Source organism: Helicoverpa armigera, chromosome 9 (genome assembly GCF_030705265.1).
Source record: "Helicoverpa armigera isolate CAAS_96S chromosome 9, ASM3070526v1, whole genome shotgun sequence".
NCBI classification, from domain to species: domain Eukaryota; kingdom Metazoa; phylum Arthropoda; class Insecta; order Lepidoptera; family Noctuidae; genus Helicoverpa; species Helicoverpa armigera.
The window spans coordinates 3,139,106-3,160,409 of record NC_087128.1 but is presented as its reverse complement, the minus strand read 5'-3'; the positions used below and the strand labels follow the sequence as shown (position 1 = coordinate 3,160,409).

At 36.5% G+C, this 21,304-nt stretch overlaps 1 protein-coding gene across 1 annotated transcript in view; it reads left to right on the top strand.

Moving 5' to 3' along the window:
* Positions 1-21,304, top strand: part of LOC110378719 (uncharacterized) — a 116,529-nt gene that overhangs the window by 26,786 nt on the left and 68,439 nt on the right. Inside the window, 1 exon segment of the mRNA XM_064036147.1 lies at positions 10,153-10,461. Within this exon segment, the coding sequence (XP_063892217.1) occupies positions 10,153-10,461 (309 nt within the window).

The following is a 21,304-nucleotide window of genomic DNA, read 5'->3' as shown; positions in this document are numbered from 1 at the left end:
AAGCATTAATTAAATGAATTTATGGATGAACGAGTTTCGATTTGACAATTGGAATCGTATCACTGGTTGGCAGTTTTAGGTAAGGGCACGTAATATATCTTTGTGTAAAGAGATGTTCTCGTTTTAGAAAGTCTATAAAGTCCTTTAAAATGTCAGAAAAATAACTTTTTTCTATGCAAGTAGAAATCGACTGAATCTGTTAAAAGGGGACGGGTAAAAGAGAAGTGGGAAGTGATGGCCATAGTTATAGGACAACATTTTCGTGGCTAAGACTCTGCTACTCTAAATAACAGCCGCATGGGTTGATTGATAAGGTTAAGCAACGCTTTGTCAGAAGAACCTATAGCACGTTATTACTACCCATTATAAACAACATTTTTATAAATCACTGCAGCTATCCGTACCAACTAAAATGCCTTACTAAAGTACCGTAAAATGTTCCTGTCAGGAAAATATTAGAGCAGCGCCGGCCATGAGCGTACATTCAAGTATCACCACTCGTGGAGGCTTTAAACCTCTTTAAACGGACAGGAAGCCACGTGCAGCGTTCTATAATAACTTTAATATTGTAAAATGTTAAAATAAGTTTATTATACTAGCAAGTTACCACGGCTTAGCTGATAAACTAGTGTGGATAAAATATGTTATGAAAGTTACTTACTTTACTTATCAGTTTTAGCAAGGGGTATCGGTTTGGCCGGGTAACTGTGCTGAGGAGGTCTAATAGACACAGTCGTTCGAAGTAAAACACTAGTTCCACGTTCACTCGATGTAAAACACTAGTAGGTGGTCAGCTGCATTCGGTCAGGATGAAAGCCGACCACAACATAGTTGAGAAAAGGCTAAGCAGCTAATAACTACATTATGAAGTTTAAAGGACATTCCTGTTATAATAAGTAAAAATGTCGTCTTTCTGAAGAAGAAATGTACTGAGAAAACACTGCCATGCACGAGATATAATGTTCACAACAGAGAGCCAAAGCTATTTAACGAGATCTGTAGCTCCTTCAAGGCTCAAGAGGAATTTCGGAAACAGCTAGCATACTTACCTCTATTACCTACTTACTGTTTATATATCCGCAATAATTTAACAAAATACGTACAAAGGTACCGCAGAGATAACTTTTCAACGCCTACGTAACCCACATAAGTTTAGCAGTAAAGCGGGGGTCACGTAACGCTTCTTGATACTTTTATCTCCAATCCGTGCTTTTGGCCGCAACCTCGGAATGTCGGCTAAACTCCGTACATTACTGACTTGAGGTAACATGTAGTATACAATTTGAGTTTACGTTTCATAAGGTAGAACAAGTTTGTTTTAGCTATAAGGGTTACGAGTACATAATTTCTTAGTGCTTTTGAGCGAAAGTTATAGAAAATATATATTCAAACTTCGAATATTTATTGCGATCATGTATGTGCCTACAGTGTAAATGTATCCTGTGTAATTTTCGCTGTGTAGTTTAAAGTTATTTATTTTTTGGTCTGAGCCTTCAGAAAAGCGATTCTGTGTTGGTACAGTGAAAAATAATTTATTGTCTTAAAACCCACCCTTATTATTTCTGAAGCCTTTTAGGTAACACTTTCAAACCATCACTTTATTGAAACTAAAGACATAATCAATGACTCAATTCCGTATCAATTTGAAATAAAAAATTCTCTCCAATAAATTATTATATTTCAACCAAAACTGCAATTACCACCACAGCGGTATACCACAAAAAATAGTTTTGATACTTTATCTGCAATCCGTGCTTTCAGTTCCATTTCCTACTGAGAGAACACTACTTGAATTAGCATCCAATTTGCTTAATAGGCGTTAATACGAGCCTAACGTGTTAATTCGACTCGGTACCTGAGTGCTTTAGGTGCTAGGAGTTAAGGGCTTTTGCTGGGTAAACGGTGTAATTTTTTTACAATATTGTGTGCTGTAATAATTCGCCTGTAAAATATTTTATAGGATAAGTGAATAAAAATAGAGAGTAAAATGACAGACATTTAGCTCTATCCTGAACATAATAGAGAAGAATTTTGGGGTGGGGCAGAACATTGTTTTTAAACTATATCATTGGTCTCTTACCCTTATTCAATTTTTTATTCCAAGACGGCGGAGCATGTCTTCTTTTTCTTACGTCATCTCACTAGTTCCTTACATTAATTTTGGGCTGTAAATAAATAAAGATTAATAGAAAAGCATTCATTTTCAGTATGTAGTAGTGCTACCTTTCAAATAAGTCCATTATTATTGTATGCCAAACAAACCATTAAAATCCAAAGCAAAATTAAAACAATCAACGATCAACAATGTGGGGCCATTAAAACCGCTATTCATTAGCTAACAGTTTTATTTTGCTACTCGCTCGCCGTTTCATCGAGTGAACAAACACTGTGGCTGGTGGCTTGGAACGTGTGGGTAAACTCGCTGCCCTAGTGGACACACAAAGCAAACACTAGACTCGGGTCAGGTTATATTGCGGCTTTTGTTTAGTACAAAGATTTATTAGATTGTTGTTAATATTAGTTGTTTTGTTTAAATTTTTTATGATTTTTTTTGCTTTCTTTGCAAGCTGTAAGAGCCAGCTTATCGATGAACTACTTTTAAATCACTCCTTTAAAAACACTCTAATAAAACAAAATTATTATTTGCAATATTTTTACAACTATATAATTATATGCTCTTTCTAATCTGAAAGTCTTTCATCATCATCATCATCTCAGCCATATATAGGTTAGGACGTCCACTGCTGAACATAGGCCTTCCACTTAGATCTCCACAGATATCGGTATTTTATCTGAAGCGACCTGCATCCAGCGTCTTCCGCCGACCTTCATAAGATCGTCTGTCCATCTTGTTGGTGGACGTCCTACGCTGCGCTTGTTAGTCCAGTCTGGGACCAGTCTTTATTAACTTGAAAATTCTCAATAACAAAACTGTTTTACAAACAAATATTTCTTCTTTAAATATAAAACAATTTCACTAAATTAACAGCCAGTTATGCTCGCGTGGTTGCAAAAAATATCTAACAAAGCTGCCTGCTTCGCGTGCTAACCGCAAAAGTTCTATATTACTTGACTTTAAAGAGGGAAAATGGCCGAATGACCTGTAGGTACTAACTTATGTTATAGTTCATTTGCATTTACAAGTAGCTAGTAAGTATTTGTTATGATAGAAAAAGTAAAAACTACTCACTTTTGCTACGGAAGAAATGAAAACCTGTATCTACTGGAATGATGAGTAGCAAATATTTATTCGATCTTATTTGATCGCTTACTTTTAAATAATAGATTTGGTTTCGTACTTTGGTAATGTTTATCTACACTTACTTGTATTTGTTACCTCACAAATGAGTGTTGAAGATGAGAGAAAATTAAACGCAGGTAATTCAAAATTACGCGTCCAAAGACACGCTATTAAAATAAAGTCATTTTAATATCATTAAGTTTAGTCTTGAATTCCTTGCGATAAATTAACGACAGTTTTAATGACATTAAGAGCACGTGTAAGACTTTGGTAAACTTAAATTGGCCATGTAATTACATTCTGGAGGTAAATCCAGGCGAATTAAGACGTGAAATGGTTTAATTAGTAAATGCCTAATCAGTACCTATTAGATGTACGTACCTCTACTTCAAATTGTGATAAACAGTTCTAAGCCTAAGAGTTTAACGTGCGTTAGGGACTAAAGAGATCTCTAAGTAGTTACCGGGAAAATTACATTAGGGGACTACTTATAAGAAATTCGTAACTCCAAATAAACAAAACTACATTAATATGCATATAGGGCAAAAATCTCTATACATCGTTGAAGCATTTACAATAGCTTGAAGCATAAGCCATACTCCTGAAATATGAATTCTCTCAAATACATTTCTGTACATGGCAGCTTAAAATACCAAAATAACAACTGCCGGCTATTAATAAATTACGTACATAGAATTACCCCAAAGGGTGCCATCAATCCAAATAACTTATCGTTAGAAGATCACGCATACTTGACAAGGGTGAGAGAGGTCCATAGAATTATTATAGGCACGATATGACATGCGGTCGCTATGAATAGAATGTGTATGCCTGTTTAGATAAGGTGATTGGGCGTATATCCTGAGCGTTATGTGTTCCTGGTACACAAAGGGTGTTATTGCTGATCGTATAATCGGACCTTTTTCTTAAGACAGAGGTGACTGGGTATAAATTTTTGCTAGTTAAAGATAAACTGTGAGTCTACTTGACTATAACGATAAACCTACCATTTTCAATTGTGAAATCGTGGATTTGACTAATGGGTGGCGAGTACCTACCTACACAACTGGTTATGGTTTGGTTATCGCAATAATGAAATGACGCTACTAACCTTTAGAATTTCAACTATAAGTATCTGGCTGTTGGGGAAAATAAAAAAATGCGTTCTTAAAATTAAATTCCTAAACCTCTTGGTACCCGCTTACCTACTACCTCTAGATTGTAGTACATTTTCATATTCTACAGTAAATGTCTGCGGGTTCCGGCGCCAATTGATAAAGCGGAACACAGTGTCAACTTATGTGCCACAGGGGTTTACTGTAAGAATATTGGTTCCATATCTAAAACATTTTGAAATCTGACTTCTAGGAAAAACTAGACAATGCAATCTTCGGTATTTTTTTCTTTGTTTTAATAAAAACAAAGCCAAAAATGATGTTGATTCTCTAAATGTTTTCACTCCAAAGTGTTCTTTGCCGAAACGATTTAAATCGCCAGTCACCCTATATAACAAAGATACTCCGTGAAAACACGACAATGGAGCGAGCAAAACAAAAGAACTTATGATTAATTGATATTTTTCCTTTTATTCGTGCGGAAATGGCGACCTCGTGCTTTTTATAGCCATATCGTAAGTAAATAATACACTTTTCTTATTAGTAGTAATGATGTTTATTCGGATATATAATATTAAGTTACATGGTCAAAGGTTATTGGGAGATGACCTTTAGATTCTCTTTGATCTTTATATGAAATGTGTTATAAAGGTACTTATTTGCTATTGATGAGAAGTGGTCCTTTGGTACGAGTTTTATGTTAACCCAATTTATTCACAGTGACTAAGTCAGTCTGTCATTATTTAATCTTTGTTTCGAGTATTTATCTGATGATAATTTTGGTGGTAAATTGTAAACTTTAACAAACAATCATTTAAAAAATTGTTACTAAAATCATTCCCGATTGATTGCATATACATAGGTAGACCTTTTAAATTATAAAACATGCATAAGTATTTTATAAAATTTTGGTATTTCCAATACATTTCTGTTAGATTAATTCTTCAAGTAACTAAATAATATACACTGGACCAAGATTCTTAATAAGCGTAATCTAATAGTCATCTATTTTGGTAACTGAATCACAAATACATCTTCATGACGTACATAGTTTCTAAGAACTCCCTAAATTAAGTTAAAAGTCATTCTACCCTTATTTTCTTAACAAATCTATAACTGTTTTTCATGGAAAATATGGCAGGGAATGTCATGAAAATTCTATTTATTTACAAGAAATGTGCGTGGGGCAGTATGAAAATCAAAACAACGACCCACGCTGCTTTATAATAATAGGGATCTCTTATTAGATCATTACACTAGTGTTTCTAAATCTGTTTGCCTATGAATAGATTTATTAGAAAAAAAACTGTTTCATTGATGTTTTGATCTGTATAATCTGATCTGTTGCTTTTATTAGTGAGCTAAAAAAATCATAAGTAAATTATATTCTTTAGATTAAGTGGTAATTGAATTTATTATCTATTTATTTTTAAGATTAATTTATAAATCGTGACATAAATCGGGTTATAAGAGACCCGTATCGATTTTTTAAATATTTAAAAACTACCTTTTATATCTCATGCTTATTTCAAAATGACTATCCTTTTAGACCCGCATTTGGATCACCAGGGAAATCACAGTTGAAAATATTTTTATAGAGCTCATAAAACTTTGGTCTACTAACCTAGAACAAGCTTAATATACCTGCTTAATGTATTATTCCAATGCAGCAGGTAATAGCTAAATGCAACAAACTATGTAGTTAATAGCTCAGCAACAAAACGTATCGCCTTACAAATATTATAAAAGAGATTGTTTGTCACACTTTCAAGCTAGGAAGGCTCAACTGATTGAGAAGACATTCAACAAGGACATTGCTAATTCTTGGTGGACTTTGGAGCCGTAGGATCTTTTCATCCTGCCGGGGCTTACCGTTAGGAGGGCAGTCACCGGTGGGGGAATGGACGCCATAGATTCCCAGACCCCCTCCACTCAGGCGAGGTTGGAGTGCCGCTGGGCCTTTTTAGTGGGTATACCGGGAACGTCTTTACCGGGGAGTCCCACATACCCCTCTCCCGTACCCCGACAGGAAGGGGATGCGTAATAGTATTTCTAGCCCAGCGACAAAAAAAAAGAAAAGGTTCTTTTCATCCGGGTTGTTACCTCATTTCGCTAAACATACATAGGTACTATAAAGACAGAGCTGATACAAGTACACATTTGGTCTCACCCGATTTTTCCCACCAACTGTAAAGCTCATTAATCGTCAATTCAGACTGAAGTAACATTACCACTCTGCTGTCCAATAGATCTTACTTTGACCTCCTTTTTGGAAGTCGGTCTGATTAGTGTGGGTACACATTCAAAGTGATATCTACTGCCAAATAATTCTTCCAAAAATAGATGATGTTGAAGCCTTTATGAATAAACTTCCCAGCAACACATCTATCTATTATAAAAGAAAGTCGTGTTACTTACACATTTTATAACTCAAAAATGGCTCAACCGTTTAAGCTGAAAATTAAAGGGGAGATAGCTTAGACCCGGGAAAAGGACATAGGACAGATTTTTGTCACCATCCAGCTACGGGAAATAGTCATATCGGGACGCGGGTGAAACCGCGGGCGGAGGCTAGTACTATACCTATATAAGTAATTAATGTACTTTCAATGTTATAAGGGCATCTGAGGCGGATGACGGGGAGTAGCGACCCCGCGGGGCTATATATCCGAGTGCTCCAGGGAGAGTATACTGTCCCCCATCTCCGGCTTGCCGCAGTGAAGCATGACGGGGGATAGGTCTCCCGCCTCTTGGCTTGCCTTCACCGGCCGGTCAGAGTGGAGTCGCTAGAGCAATGCTCGGAGGGTAGGTGCCTCGTGGTAAGTGGCGAGTGGGCCGGTGATGCTGGACCCACAGGGAGCGCGTGATCTGCGTTTAAAGTCCGCCGAGGTATCCTCACCCTTCTCAGCCGCTCATGTCCCTGTTGCCCTCTTGTTGCTTTCCAGTGACTGATTCCCGGGGGCCCAGTAAGTGAGTTGGCGAGTCTCCACCTGCCATTTTTACGTGTATTTATTACATTGTTATCGGCAGGTGCCATAGTTCCCGTAGTTTCCCCATTCCTAGTCCATTAGCATCCCATCACAATAGCCCAAGTAGTTTTCATCCATAGTTAGCAATAGTTTAGCACAGAACCGGGGATTGTCCTTGGGTACATTTCTATAGTGTATACAGGGATAATCGTCGGTTTTGTGTCACCATTTCATTAAAGTTGTCTCAAAAGGGCTTCAGCGTGTTGGCTTCGGCCCCACGTTCGCCTCCCAAAAATCCGGGACTCTATAGTCCCGAGGTCTGGTAGAGACATAATAATGCCTGGACACATTTTCACACACGGTTGGTTAGCCCCATGGTAAGTTATTAATTAACTTGTGTTATGGGTGCTAACACAACTGATAAACTACATATAGCTACATATATACATATTGATAGATACATATTGTAACACCCAGACCACGGCCAACAAACATGCTCATCACACAAATGTCGACCGAACCGGGAATCGAACCCGGGACCTCAGGTTCGGCAGTCCGGCATGGTGACCATTGCGCCATCGAGGTCGCCATGTTACCTTGTTGATTTTTTCTTCTTTTACTATAAAGTGAACGTGTATATATTGCAAGGTTGTATTGCAAGGTTGGTTGGTAAATTCTCAGTAACATAGTATTAGCCAGATAGATACACCACACATTTATCACAATACAGAGGTACTTAAACTCGCCAAATCTTGTTCAAAACACCTTCCAATACCCATAATTTAATCCATTCCAAATAATCGTCTATCACTTACATTAATATCTGCAGTGGACAATTTTGAGAAACACAGAATTTGTCTATTCAACTCGTTTCAATACAGAGTAAGGGTAGTATGAAAAGATGACACTGAGGCAGTTCCCAGCAAGATTGATGAGAATTCCAGTTAAAATACCGCTATTCAGTGGAAACCCGGGGGAACCCGGGGGACAAGAAGTTTTCTAGTTGCCGAGTGACGGACGAGGTTATATTGAAAAGTTTCTTGTAGAGATATTGAATTATGTTTGATTTTTATGGGAGTGGTCGTGGTGGCCTAGTGGGTAAAGGACCAACCTCTCAAGTATGAGGGCGCGGGTTCGATCCCAGGTCAGGCAAGTACCAATGCCACTTTTCTAAGTTTGTATGTACTTTCTAAGTATATCTTAGACACCATTGACTGTGTTTCGGATGGCACGTTAAACTGTAGGTCCCGGCTGTCATTGAACATCCTTGGCAGTCGTTACGGGTAGTCAGAAGCCAGTAAGTCTGACACCAGTCGAACTAAGGGGTATCGGGTTACCCGGGCAACTGGGTTTAGGAGGTCAGATAGGCAGTCGCTTCTTGTAAAGCACTGGTACTCAGCTGAATCCGGTTAGACTGGAAGCCGACCCCAACATGATTGGGAAAAGGCTCGGAGGATGATGATGATGATGTTTGATTTTTATGGGGTTTCTTTGGTGTTTTAAGTGTATTGAGATTTTTGTTGTTGTGACTTTGAACGAATTCTATATTTTACTTCCATTTTGACTGTTCCCAGATTTCATCCATTCCTTTATATTGGTTTTGTCAAAACACATTTCCATGTTTTGTAAAAAAACATCATTAATTGTTGTAACATTTGTTAAAAACATGTTTTTTTTTTATTTACCTCAAAAACCTGTACATTATATTTAAAATGAACTAAATAAAAAAGATAACTAGTATTCAGTGGTATTTTCTAGAAAAACACACTCATCAAACCAGCATTACCAGTGAACATACAAAGCCACAATATCTACATATCCAGATTAACAAAACGTAAACAAACTTAGTATTATCGCATCAAATAAGACTGAAGAATGACGATATACAAGCTGTTGATTTGCATCCGTGCCATATTCAAGCAGGTAATTATGCTAATGATTCTCGACCCGAATCAATAAAAAAATTGGTATTTATTTTTTTTCTTTAATTTTTTTTCGGAATTCCGTAAATGTCATCTAGCCTTATTTAAACTTGGCGCGTATGTTACTGGCGTTAAAAACGTGCTGCACCCTCACACAAACGCAAACATAAAGCATACGCAACGATCACTCATAAATTTCATTCATAAAATTGGATTACTTCGGAAATACCACAACATTACAATGACAAAAAAAGCAATGCATATTAGTTATTTCCCATCTACTGTAATTCCAATCGATTATTTACGTATTGTATGTTCTCCTCCTGAACTATGGCACAAATGCAAATCAACACCTTGTATAACAGCATGATTACAACACAACGAAAAGGCTAGGCAGATGTATATTACAGCAAAACGAAATTAAAAGCAAACATGATCTTGCACGTTGTTTGCTTATGATTCTAATCAAGTTTTGTAACCTCTGGCTCCTATGTTTGTTGTAGGTACGGTATAAGTTACGAACGTTGATGGTCTTTTGTTTTGAGAACATTCTGGAATGTGTTTGAAATTGCATTGTTAATTTATTTTGCTGGTAATATGATGTTGTTGTACATAAGAAATACATAGGTTCTTTTTATTTTAGAATAATCTACAGCTGTTTAATACTACTGATTTCATGTGTGTTAGAAGTCTGTATGTTTTTTTAGTGGGATATCATCAGAATCTTCGAACTCTTACGCACCATGTTCCTTCTTCAGCCTTTTATGTACCATAGCCGCGGTAACCCTGTCAAATAATCCCGCAGCCCCGGCAGGAGGAACCTGTGTCAAATCATATTATCATAAGATTATTTCATTTTGGTTTAATATAATTATTCTCCTAATATGGCCTTTCAATTGTTCCAGGTTTCAGCAACATTGCTCTGGGCCTCGGAATTATCATTGCAACGCTTCTCAACCTCACATACTGCGATATTATTATCGTCACCGATGCGCCGAAGACCAAAGAAATATTACCAAAATACAGTATTTACCAAAGAGATAGTCCCAAAGACATACCTGAACCTGAACTGCTGCCTGTATTACATGGAAATGATACGAGATGCCGTATTTCCGAGTATTTGTGTACGAATAAAAAGTGTATTCCGATAAATCGATATTGTGATGGCAGTAACGATTGTGGCGACTCGTCTGATGAGCCGAGACATTGTACACGTGAGTATCTATTTTTAATACTAGCCGATAAACCAATTAATGACAGGCCTGACTTGGGTTGTTAACACGGTTTTGAGGATACCTGTGTCAATTTTTGTAAAGTGGTGCATTTTTATGATAAAAAAGATGATTCAAAATCACAGGATCCATCGCTGTCTCTAAAAATAGGTAACCCTTTCATAAACCTACTCAAGCGTCCACATTTTCTTTACAATTCTCGCCCTAAAAATGGGTCCCTGATCGGAAAACCAAATCCATAAAATAAACTTGCTAAGATGTAAAAACGTAGTAACGCTGTTTGTAAATAAACAAAACATTCACATTTAAGTAGAAAGAAATAGTCCTTTTCTACGCGAGAATAAATTTAAGCACTTTTATAATCCATTTTCACGAGGAAGTGGTTCCTACATGACGCGGCAACAGCTGAGAGAAGGTAAGGGTAGGTTTGTCCATATATGTTAATATATATGCGTATATGTTCAATTCATGGAGTAGGAATACGTAGAGTGGGCAATTTAAAAAAAAAATATTTACAGTTTTACCAAATTTTTTATTTCAACAAAAGTTGTTGGAACTACATATATGTAAGCGCACACTACAAAATTATAGTCGGCCGATAGTTGGTTTGGGCTCATAGATCAGTATGAAGATGAGTGGAAGTATACACGTAACAACGATCAGGTATTTGTCCGGTATCAGACCAACTAAAAACGTTGATTGAATTCGATTTTCGAAAAATAAAATTTATCCAACCACCTTAGACCAACTAAAAACATTGATTGAATTCATGATATTCTAATAAACATATTTTTTTCATACCACCGGGCCAACAGTCGGCCGACTGTTTAGTCTCCAGTGTGCGCGTAGGCTAAATAAAAAGGACTTCTTTTGTATAAGTTACTTGATAAATCTTTAGATAAAGGTTTTTGTGTACAAACGTTAAGAGAAAAGACTTAAAATTTCACGATGAAGAAATTGTTTAACAACGAATTTATTCGAGATCGGCTCAAGTGTTATTACTGCTATAAACTTTTAGGATTATATTGGAGAAAGGTCTATTTGAACTCTTGCTAAAATTCCAGACATTTCTTGCCAAAAGTTCCCTTAGTTACTATTTTACGAAAGTAGTTGGAAAGCTATTTCAGTAAGTGTATGGTTACTTAGATATTTGAAGTTCTTGAAATAAACGTTTCTATGTAAAATATTTCTCATTTTGGGTTTGATAGAATTCTGGCCTTGAAGTTAACATTCAAGATTTCTAAATACGCAACTGTTAGTAAGTAATATCGAATCTTAAAGTGTGTAGGCTTAGGCATACTTTTCAATACAGAGTTAAATTCTTGTCTCCAAAAGTTCTTGCTCGATTAACTTAAGCACATTAGTAGCGTAGATTTGTAGCTTGTATATGCGGAAACTAACAAAGATATCCAACAAAGGTTTGTTAAATACTCTTTCCCAGAGGAAATTTAAGTATTTCTCGGAATTCGTAAGGAATTAATTGTTAGGAAACAGCGAGATAGGGAAGTAAGATGCACAATTTCCGTACACAAGAGCGTTGGTTAGGGGATCCAGTTTCCTTATACGATTCCAAACGGCTTCTTGGAAGCTCTAAGTGTAATGGTAATGGTTTTGATTAGAAAATTATCTCGGAAAATATTTTTTCACTAGTTTTATCCAGTTCAAAGAAATTTGAAGTTTTATCAAAGCCTGCTTAACGCTGTACGAGTTTTCAATTATAATTATAAACGAAATACCTACTGATATGATAGGGTACAGTTTTAATGAAGGGGGTATGGTCAGTACTTATATATATACCTCTAGGCAAATTCCAACAGTAAGGACAACATGATGCATAGAAGCAGAAGAAACTTTATATAAATATTAAAAACAGAACATTCAAATCCTGTGTAAACCAAAAGACTCTTTGCCTAGTACTTTAAAACCGGCTTGCACCTGATAACCTGTCAGAGCTTAAGAGCTCAACATACGTGCGACGAAGTACGATACGGGATTACTTTCTATCGTGCATGCGTATTTGAAATTCTGTTATTTTCTTCTTTGAATTCAATCAACTGTTTGGCTGATTTATCCTTCACTGACCTAAACTGTTAGTGATCTTCTGTAAAGGAATTATGGTTAACAATACTAACTTTATGTAGAACTTATCTATTTGCCGAAATGTATTCCAGAAATAACCTTGAGAGTACACTATGTTATCGAAATACCAGGAGTAGTAGACACAAAACCGAAAAAAATACAACACTTCCAAAGTTCCTCTATTTCTTGCCAACCCTACATTTGCACTCTATCTATAACTTTTCTATATCGCAGTAAATATATTCTCCGCCTAGCGAGTTTTTGCGGCAATCTCGGCCGGCCCGGCCGCTACTTCGGCCAGAATATCTCATGGTCGGCTAATGGAAATTTATTCTCCCTCTTTGATTTAAACTCTGTCGTTGGCTAATGATTTATGGCCTACGTTTACTGTAGTTTTTTGTTTTGTATCGAGTATTTTGTTCTTTGTTTTGTAGTGTTCTTGTGGAAGTAATTGATATTGGAGTGAAGGGGAATAGTTACAATTCTGGTGTTTTGATTGAACCAACTCTTCTTGTTCAATGGAATAGTTCATGTTTATGCGTATTGTATCGATTTAAATAAGCCTCAGTGATAAAGTCTTCATATTTACCTACTAGCATTAATATATATATTGCACTGTTTCAATAACGATTTATTGAAACAATGCAATATGCTTTTGATAAATCTGACACAAATTACACATAGACAGGTCTTAGCTCGTTTCCATCAAGTAGCTACACACAACACATCCTCAAAGATATTCCATCGGAATCCAAGCGTGCCTCCCCTTTCAACAAACGCATACAGCACTAACACGTCAGTTTAATACCGTAACACTGTTAACTGGTAATTTAACGGAAATACTCTGTGCAGTATTAAATTCCTATGGTTGGAGTTTAATATCTGCCCAACGACTGATAAACGTGACGTTTGTTTAATTAACGCTCTACTGCAAGATTTAATTAACATTTATGCGATTATTGTATCTGTATTTCATTGATGTTTTAGGGATTAATGCAATTGCTACTATACTTTAACAGTAGCTGGACACTGCAGACTAACAATCTAACTAAACAGTCAGCCGGTTGGCAAAAATCTTGATTTCAATCAAAGTTTTCAGTCGGTCTGAGACGACTAAATACCTGATCTTTGTAATTTGCCTACCCCCCCTTTCATCTTCATGATTTTTTTTTAAGCTTAAAGAAACTATAGGCCGACTAATTCCAATCAAAGTTTTCAGTCGGTCTGATACCGGCTAAATACCTGATGTTTGTAACGTGCGTACTACCGTATGCTGATATAGAAGCCCAAACAAACTACTTTGCAGTGTGCGGTACTCTAATTGAGAGGCGCATAACCGCATATCGATAGTAACATTACCAGGATTAGTTGCGTACAAATTGAGTACAAAGCTACAAGCTTATGTACCTACTAATGTGAAATTCCTAGCATTTTGTATAACAATTTTATATTCTAAAAATTCGAAATTCAAGTGAGGTTAGGTATAAATTACAGCAGTTATCTTATTACTTTCCACAAATATATTTACTGACCAAACCATACATGTAGCTTCTTGGTAAAAGACTATAATATAAATACAAAGAGCTATCTCACCAGCTTCTAAAGACATTGTAGGAAACATTCCCACTAAAAGCTTCACATTAAACTGACCTCTATTACTCCCAACAAATCCTTTCAATCGGATATAAGAAAACGCAACTAATCTTGAAACTACCCTCACTCGACCCGCACCTCTTTGAAGACTAATAGCTGACTTTGACTTCGATTTCATTGAAAAAAATTCGCGTAATACTTCGTCACAGCAATATCTTAATAGTATCTATGGTTCTACCTTCTTTTATTGCAATGTCAAAGACAGGGATGGAATTTGAATGTCGGATTTTTTCCCCCTTATTTATGGGAGGTAGGCCTTTTCAATGGTTTTGTTGATGGCTTTATACTTTTTGTGCAATCGAATATGGCTATGTTGAGGATTCAGGTATAAATTTTAGTGGTGACTTTTCTGGTGTCTGATTGGATCTCGTTTTTGTCACTTATGTAAAATCCTCATTAACACTGACTCCCTGTCAGTATTATTTTATTAAATATTACTGACATAAATATAAATTTCCTCATAAACTACTGAACCAAATTAAAGCCAAAATTTCAGACACTGTGAAAAGACATAGGCTTTGTATCATATAGCGGAAAGTACCTGGTTACTTCGGGGCGCGCCTGAAAATGCGGGGAATAGTTCCTAAATTGAAATCCGTAATTGTTCTTTTACACTAATAGAACAAAAATCCTATTACATTGCATAATAACATATTCCTAATGGAAGCACAAATATGGCCACGTGTCACGGACCCAGGTTCCGTACACGAGAACTAGACAATATAATAATTGAGTTTGGGAACGCGGCTACACGGCGGTGGTCCCAATTCAATTCAGTCCGCATTTCTGCCAAGATCTGTTCTAGTTGCAATAGTGTTAGTAGACTTTTTGATTTAATACTTCCAGCACGAACTAGTATTAAAATGTGAGGATGTTTTTCTTGGCAATACCTGTAATATTTTTTGCATAGATACATATGTCATTGATGTTTTGGCATGTTAAACAGAAAGACAGTTGGTATTTGGGTGGTGGCAAAAACCATGCTATTTGACTTACATTCTTACGGTATTGAAAATGAAAAAAAGTTGGATTAGATACCTACCCCGCATCGTGACTGTTTGATGGACGAGTATCTACGTCCACATGGAAAATGTTTTCTTCTAGACAATATTACGAAGGCGACAAAATGTCTAACAAAATATCCTTTCTAACATCTAAACTTAAAAGAACCCTGCCGTTTTAAAGTACCTAATTTAACAGCAAAAAAAATAAAACCGGCCTGACCTGCACTTGGGTAGATAGCACGTTATTTTGCTCCTTTGTTGTTCTCCCACAGCCTTCAATAGGAGTACGCCAACTAATTTCAACTCCGCCGACACTTGACGTGTTTACTTGGAAAACTTCATATTTTTCATCTTGGAAATATATTTTGTGAACTGTTAAGCGATTTTGGTCTTTAATAACATGTAACCTAGTTTGTAGTTTCAGGGACAGTTTCTTTCGAGTATTTACGCTGTTGCTGCATTGCGCATTTGTATCGCAAAATACAATATTGTTAGGCTGATGACAGGCTCATGCTAAGCTCATAGCTCAATTAGCAGCCACAGCATTTCCTAATGCGAATTGGTTCCGTACCCCGTAATGGCACACATTGACCATCAACACACACATAGTAGCAATTTGTGGCTGCTAATGCCTGCATAATTAGTGCTTAGTTCCGTACACTAATGACACACTAAACGCACTTTCCATTCTGAGACAATTCCAGCTAAATTTATCCTTAAAGGGTTGCTATTAAATTTGAACAGGTAGAGTACAATGGCGTCCCAGCTAGCGCCAGTCTAATGGCTTGAGTGAGGTAGCTAATAAGATCACGCGGTTCGTTAATTTAGCCCGACTCCCCTCACTAATTTACCGAAAGGTGGGCTCTACTTAAATGAAATAATAAACTGCGGGACCCGTTCCTGATTTCGTACATTTTTTTGGGGCAGCTAATCCAATTTTGGAGGTATAAAAGTTTTATGGGTTCTGGTTGTAATTAACATAAGCGATAAAGTTGTAGTAAGCGCAATATTGGGTAAAAATTGTTTTGATAAAATAGATTGGTTGAAGTATTCTCGGTAGTCATCAATTGGAACGTGCGGTATCGGTCCGATAATATGCATGATCGCATCGGAAAGGATGTGACCCATTCTGCTCGAACACACGACGTCAAGATTACCCTCTTTGTGAAAATAGGTAAAGTTAGGAATGGGCACTATCGGTGGTATTAAAAATGTTTTCTCGGCACACGCAATTTATAAAATTGAGTTCACAAAGTTCGACAGCAGAACAAAACAATGAATAAAGTCTTGTTATGAAATAATAAATAAACAATCAGAAATCCGAATTGACGAAAGATGAAAGAGGACTGTTACATAATTTCCATGGACATCGAATATTTAATTTGTATTCTCGTCCGAAACGTTACGTCAAGATTAAAAACTCAATTATCCAGCTGGGCCATCTGTCTGCGCTGTGTACCACAAAAAACTGAGCAAATAGAAATCACAAAGGGTTTTTCCTCCCGTTTTCACAATAAACACATGGTCGTTGGACGGTAAACGCGGCCTACGGCGGATTGAATCCACCATTATTAAGTTTTAATGACGTCGGCCACAATGCCAGGCCCCCAGGCGATAAACAAAGGATAATGGTCGTTGTGTCGCTCGTAATAAGATAAATAACCGCAATCGCAATCTACCCTGCGCGAGTGTAATCTCGAGACGTTGGAATTAAATATGAATCAACTTGGGAAAATGTATATCGATGCGATGTTAACGTCGAGAAAATAAATTGAAGCTTAAGATAGTTTGAATAAGATGAATGATGTTTACGTTAAACCAATAGTTTTTATCTTAAATCGACATTTGATTAAAACAAACTTCAACCGATTCTTTAGTCTTCGATATCGATTTTCCGAACACTAGTTTTAATGAAAAGGTACAAAATCGAATCACGTTTTGTCCGATCGAAAAATCGTCACCAAACCGAGTCGATCGTAAACATTCTGGCCATTAGTCGAGCAGTTTCACAGAGGGGACTCACAAAGTGATTCTAAAGTGGTACATGTTGCACTATCTACGTGCACAGGGAACGCATGACGTCACGGACACTCGTAAAATTCACGACGAGAGCAACACTGCAATTTCAGTGACCGTTCAGACACTAGTAGTTGGGTCGTGCGATCTGTTCAAGCTGAAACTCGCTAGTGCAGCGCCCATGAAAAAACGATTTCAATATATTCAAACGGCGAACGTGTGCGAATTAACGGGGAATAGTGTTCTCGTAATCTGAAAGGATGGAGGAGTGAATTTCATGAAGCTATCATCGTTTAGTAGTCGATTTTCTTACGGTAACGTATGAACGTTATAGTAGATTTTGTAGTGTGTGTTCCAATTAAAATATTATCTTTACTTATAAAGAAAACATTAAACTATCATGTTAGGGTCTGAAGCTAGCATACTATTTATAGCATAAACAGTATGAAATCTTCATGTTAATCCAACTTCTATGTTACTGTTTTCATTCAGGTCAAACAACCCTTTAGGCTAATTTGCTTTCATCGCCAACTTTGGCACGTCTCAAGTTTAGTGGCTGCCAGTGTAGCAGATACTTATCCAGATCTCATTACTGATGCAAATTTAATACAAACAAGAGTTTAGTGTGGACCGTATTGTGTTTACGTCTTCAGCACAGTTTTGGGTATATTGTAGGTACTGGTGAAGTTGAAGATACGTAGCATAATATGAGTTTGGGGTGAAATAGCAAGCAATTAAGCTACCACCGACGACTTAGTTCACGTGAAAAGGTAACTCTATATTCATTTAATACACTAAAAAAGAAGCTATATAAACACGTGAAAATGAAAAAGTCATAGACGTTAAGATGGTAGAAAATAATATGTAGTTACAACTTTACTTACTATCTTGGTAAATCTGAATATTTTTTCCAGTAACAATTTGAGAAACTTTTATCAATACAAATATTGTTTTTTCAATAAAGTTATTAAATGCCGTATCAAATTTTATTTTCTGTTTGGCAATTATCTGAAACAATTCTATAAACGAATTTAATAAATTGCTTCTGATTCTGATGCTTCTTGCTTTGTATCTAATATAATATAAGTAATGTAGATTTATTTCATAATATTATGTGAAAAGAGTTACAAAGGGTTGCTTTAAAGTTGATAATTGTAGTAGCTGAAAATCTTTCACATGATACTAAAACGCACTTCTAAGTAAATACGTGAAAATTTGTTGCATATTTAGAAAAATCAGGTGCATGATATTATATGTTACGTAAATATAATAAACTTACACTCATCAATACAAGTTATAACGACCATAACAACATCAGTTTCTACATTGAGAAACATTCACAATTCACAGATTGTATTTTCCAAGTGGTACATTAAATACCATGAAAGCGCACGAACAAACCCAGTTAATTAGCAGACCTACCTAGTTCACAGAGTTGCAGCAATATTGTACATGCCAATTTCAACTGTATTTACAGTTGTTATGGTTCAAATTGCCGTGTGTTGTTTTGTGTTCGAGATTGTATTAAGTGATCAATTTGTTTGTGTTGGTGTTGTCGAGTCTTTTTCTGATGACTATTGTGTTGATAGTCTTTTGTTTTGGCTGTGAATTTTAATTAAATTGAATAATGTGGTGTCCATTTTGCTTTGAAGGGAGATAGCTTTTCAATTAAGAATTATACAGTTGTGTGCCTTTTTTCATTTTGCTAACATGCATGTTACGATTTGTAAGTAACCGCTTATCTTTTCTGATAATTTATGAGATGTTCTGAGTAAAGATGAGTTAGCATTTTCACGAAGAATGTGGACTTAGTTTCATGAAAATATAGGACGTAATCTTGGGAAGTAATTTTGACTTGGAATACCTAAGATTCGTGATAGTTACATAATAGTACCATGTTCTGAAGATATGATGACAATTTCGTCTACTTCATTAACCACCTTTAGTATGCTTTTAATTTTATTTTTCGTCAGAAGGAAATATCTTATTTACAATGGCTTTAAAACTGTTTTACGAGACTAGCTATTAATCTTATGAAACTTTTGACTGAACGATAGATAACCGGCTGCTAGTTTAATCTTGCTCTGTGTTAATTTAATTAAAACTTTCATTTAACCATTTACGGGGAAATCTTAGTTTAGATTAAGTTGTACGTTAGTTGATTGATGAATATAATATATCTTCTTGATATATTTATGGCCAGTTTCACCTCCTCCTATCTTTAACAGACTATCAAGAACTTATCTGATAGATAAACCACAACCAACTATGTTGGGATCGGCTTATTTGAAAGATAGCATTAACTATCAGATAACTAACTGACATTTTACCGGTAACCAGCGAGACCTGGTCTAAGAGTCTTGTTAAATATGTAATACATTTTAATAACAATGCTAATCTTAAAATCTACCAAGAACGCTACGTTTTCAGTCTAAACCACATTCAAAGTACCGAGAGAACATTTTCGTAATTACAAAGAACCAGTCGTATATTCAGTGCACATGCGGTTACCGTACATTCAAAGTTCCAAGTCCGAAATCTCACCGCAATACATATGAAGCTGTAAATACCATAGTTGCAACGGGAACATACGTAGCGTAGCGTAGCAGATATTCGTAGCACTTTGTAGTTGCGCGATAGTCCGTAGTACCGCAGTAGTAGAGAACTAAATGACTAGTGGAGATGTCATAAGATACAATTGCGCTGAAATGCGGGTGTTCGGGTCACGAGGAACATTACTAGCTCCGCCCTTATACGCCTCCTTAGCAATCCTCTTTTTTTATAAAATGACGAATCAATCAAGAGCAATCCCTGACTTGTTGATTTTGATTTGACAAGACAGCTTCCTTAGTTCTAGAAACGGATCATTTTGGAAGGTGTATGACCTACTTTCCTTATAGCATCTCCGCTCATCTTTCCTTCTTCCTTGTACCACACACTGTGTAGTTGCGCAATAGTTCGTAGTACCACACACTTTGTAGTTGCGCGATAGTTCGTAGTACAGAACTACGTAGCAATGTAGTTCGTAGTCGAGAGAAACTAGCTGGTCTGTTTAGAAACTGTTGTTGGATCTGAGTGCCGAAATGAGATGTGGAAGGACAGCGCCCTTTTGGTGTAGCTGGAATAATACTTAATTTTGGAGTGTTCTTGTCATTATAAATTTTTAAACAGAAGACTTAGTATAAATCGCCTAATCTGGTATGATCTGTATATCTGGTATGGTATGATGATCAAAGAGAAACCAAACTAAATTCTTCAACTTACACCAAAAGCCATATAAAACGGGCACATACTTCACACAGCAAAACACCCATTGAACCGCCATATATTAAATGAAAAAAAAAAACAAAAGCAAAAAAAAGACAGCGGCATGATTAAACATGCCTTCCTCTAGCACTCAAGTCAATATATGGGGCACGAGTTCAAATCCGCGCGAATAATCCTATTGGCCGGTCTAAAGGATGGAAAGAACGCTTTGTTGCGCGGTCGGTCGCGTGTCCTGGCTTAATCCAATTATCATAGCTAGTGACCCCGTGTCCGTAATATGGACAGCCGTTAGTTCCTTGTCGGGAACACGGTGAATGCCTATTTATGGACACTAGGGATTGACTTAGTTAGAGCTGTTGTTTAGCTGAGGATAGGGGTAGTTTGGATTGGTGAAGAGGTGAATTTATTTCTTGGTTTGTTAAAGCAATTAATTTTAAGAATTTTGACATTTTGTAAAATACCTTCAGTTCCCTGGCCGCGTCTGTCTGTTTGCTGCTTTTAATAAAACTTAAAAATGCTGCACAGATTCTCTTTGGACTATCAGAGAGATTCTTGAAAAAATATAGATGCAGATACTCCCGGCACTGCCGGGAAAGGTGTCTAGTTTTTAATTGAGGCAGTGTAGAGGTAATTATTCCTTTGTAGTTTAAATGTTCAATATAGAAGAAACAGTGTTTCATTCCCTCTCCATTCCCAAATGACTATCCTTATTCCTTTAAAAATATACAGCTTAAAGCTCAAAAGCAGCCACATACCCCCATTTGAAGATCGCATCAAGCCTATCTACTGCAATTCACTTCAAGCAT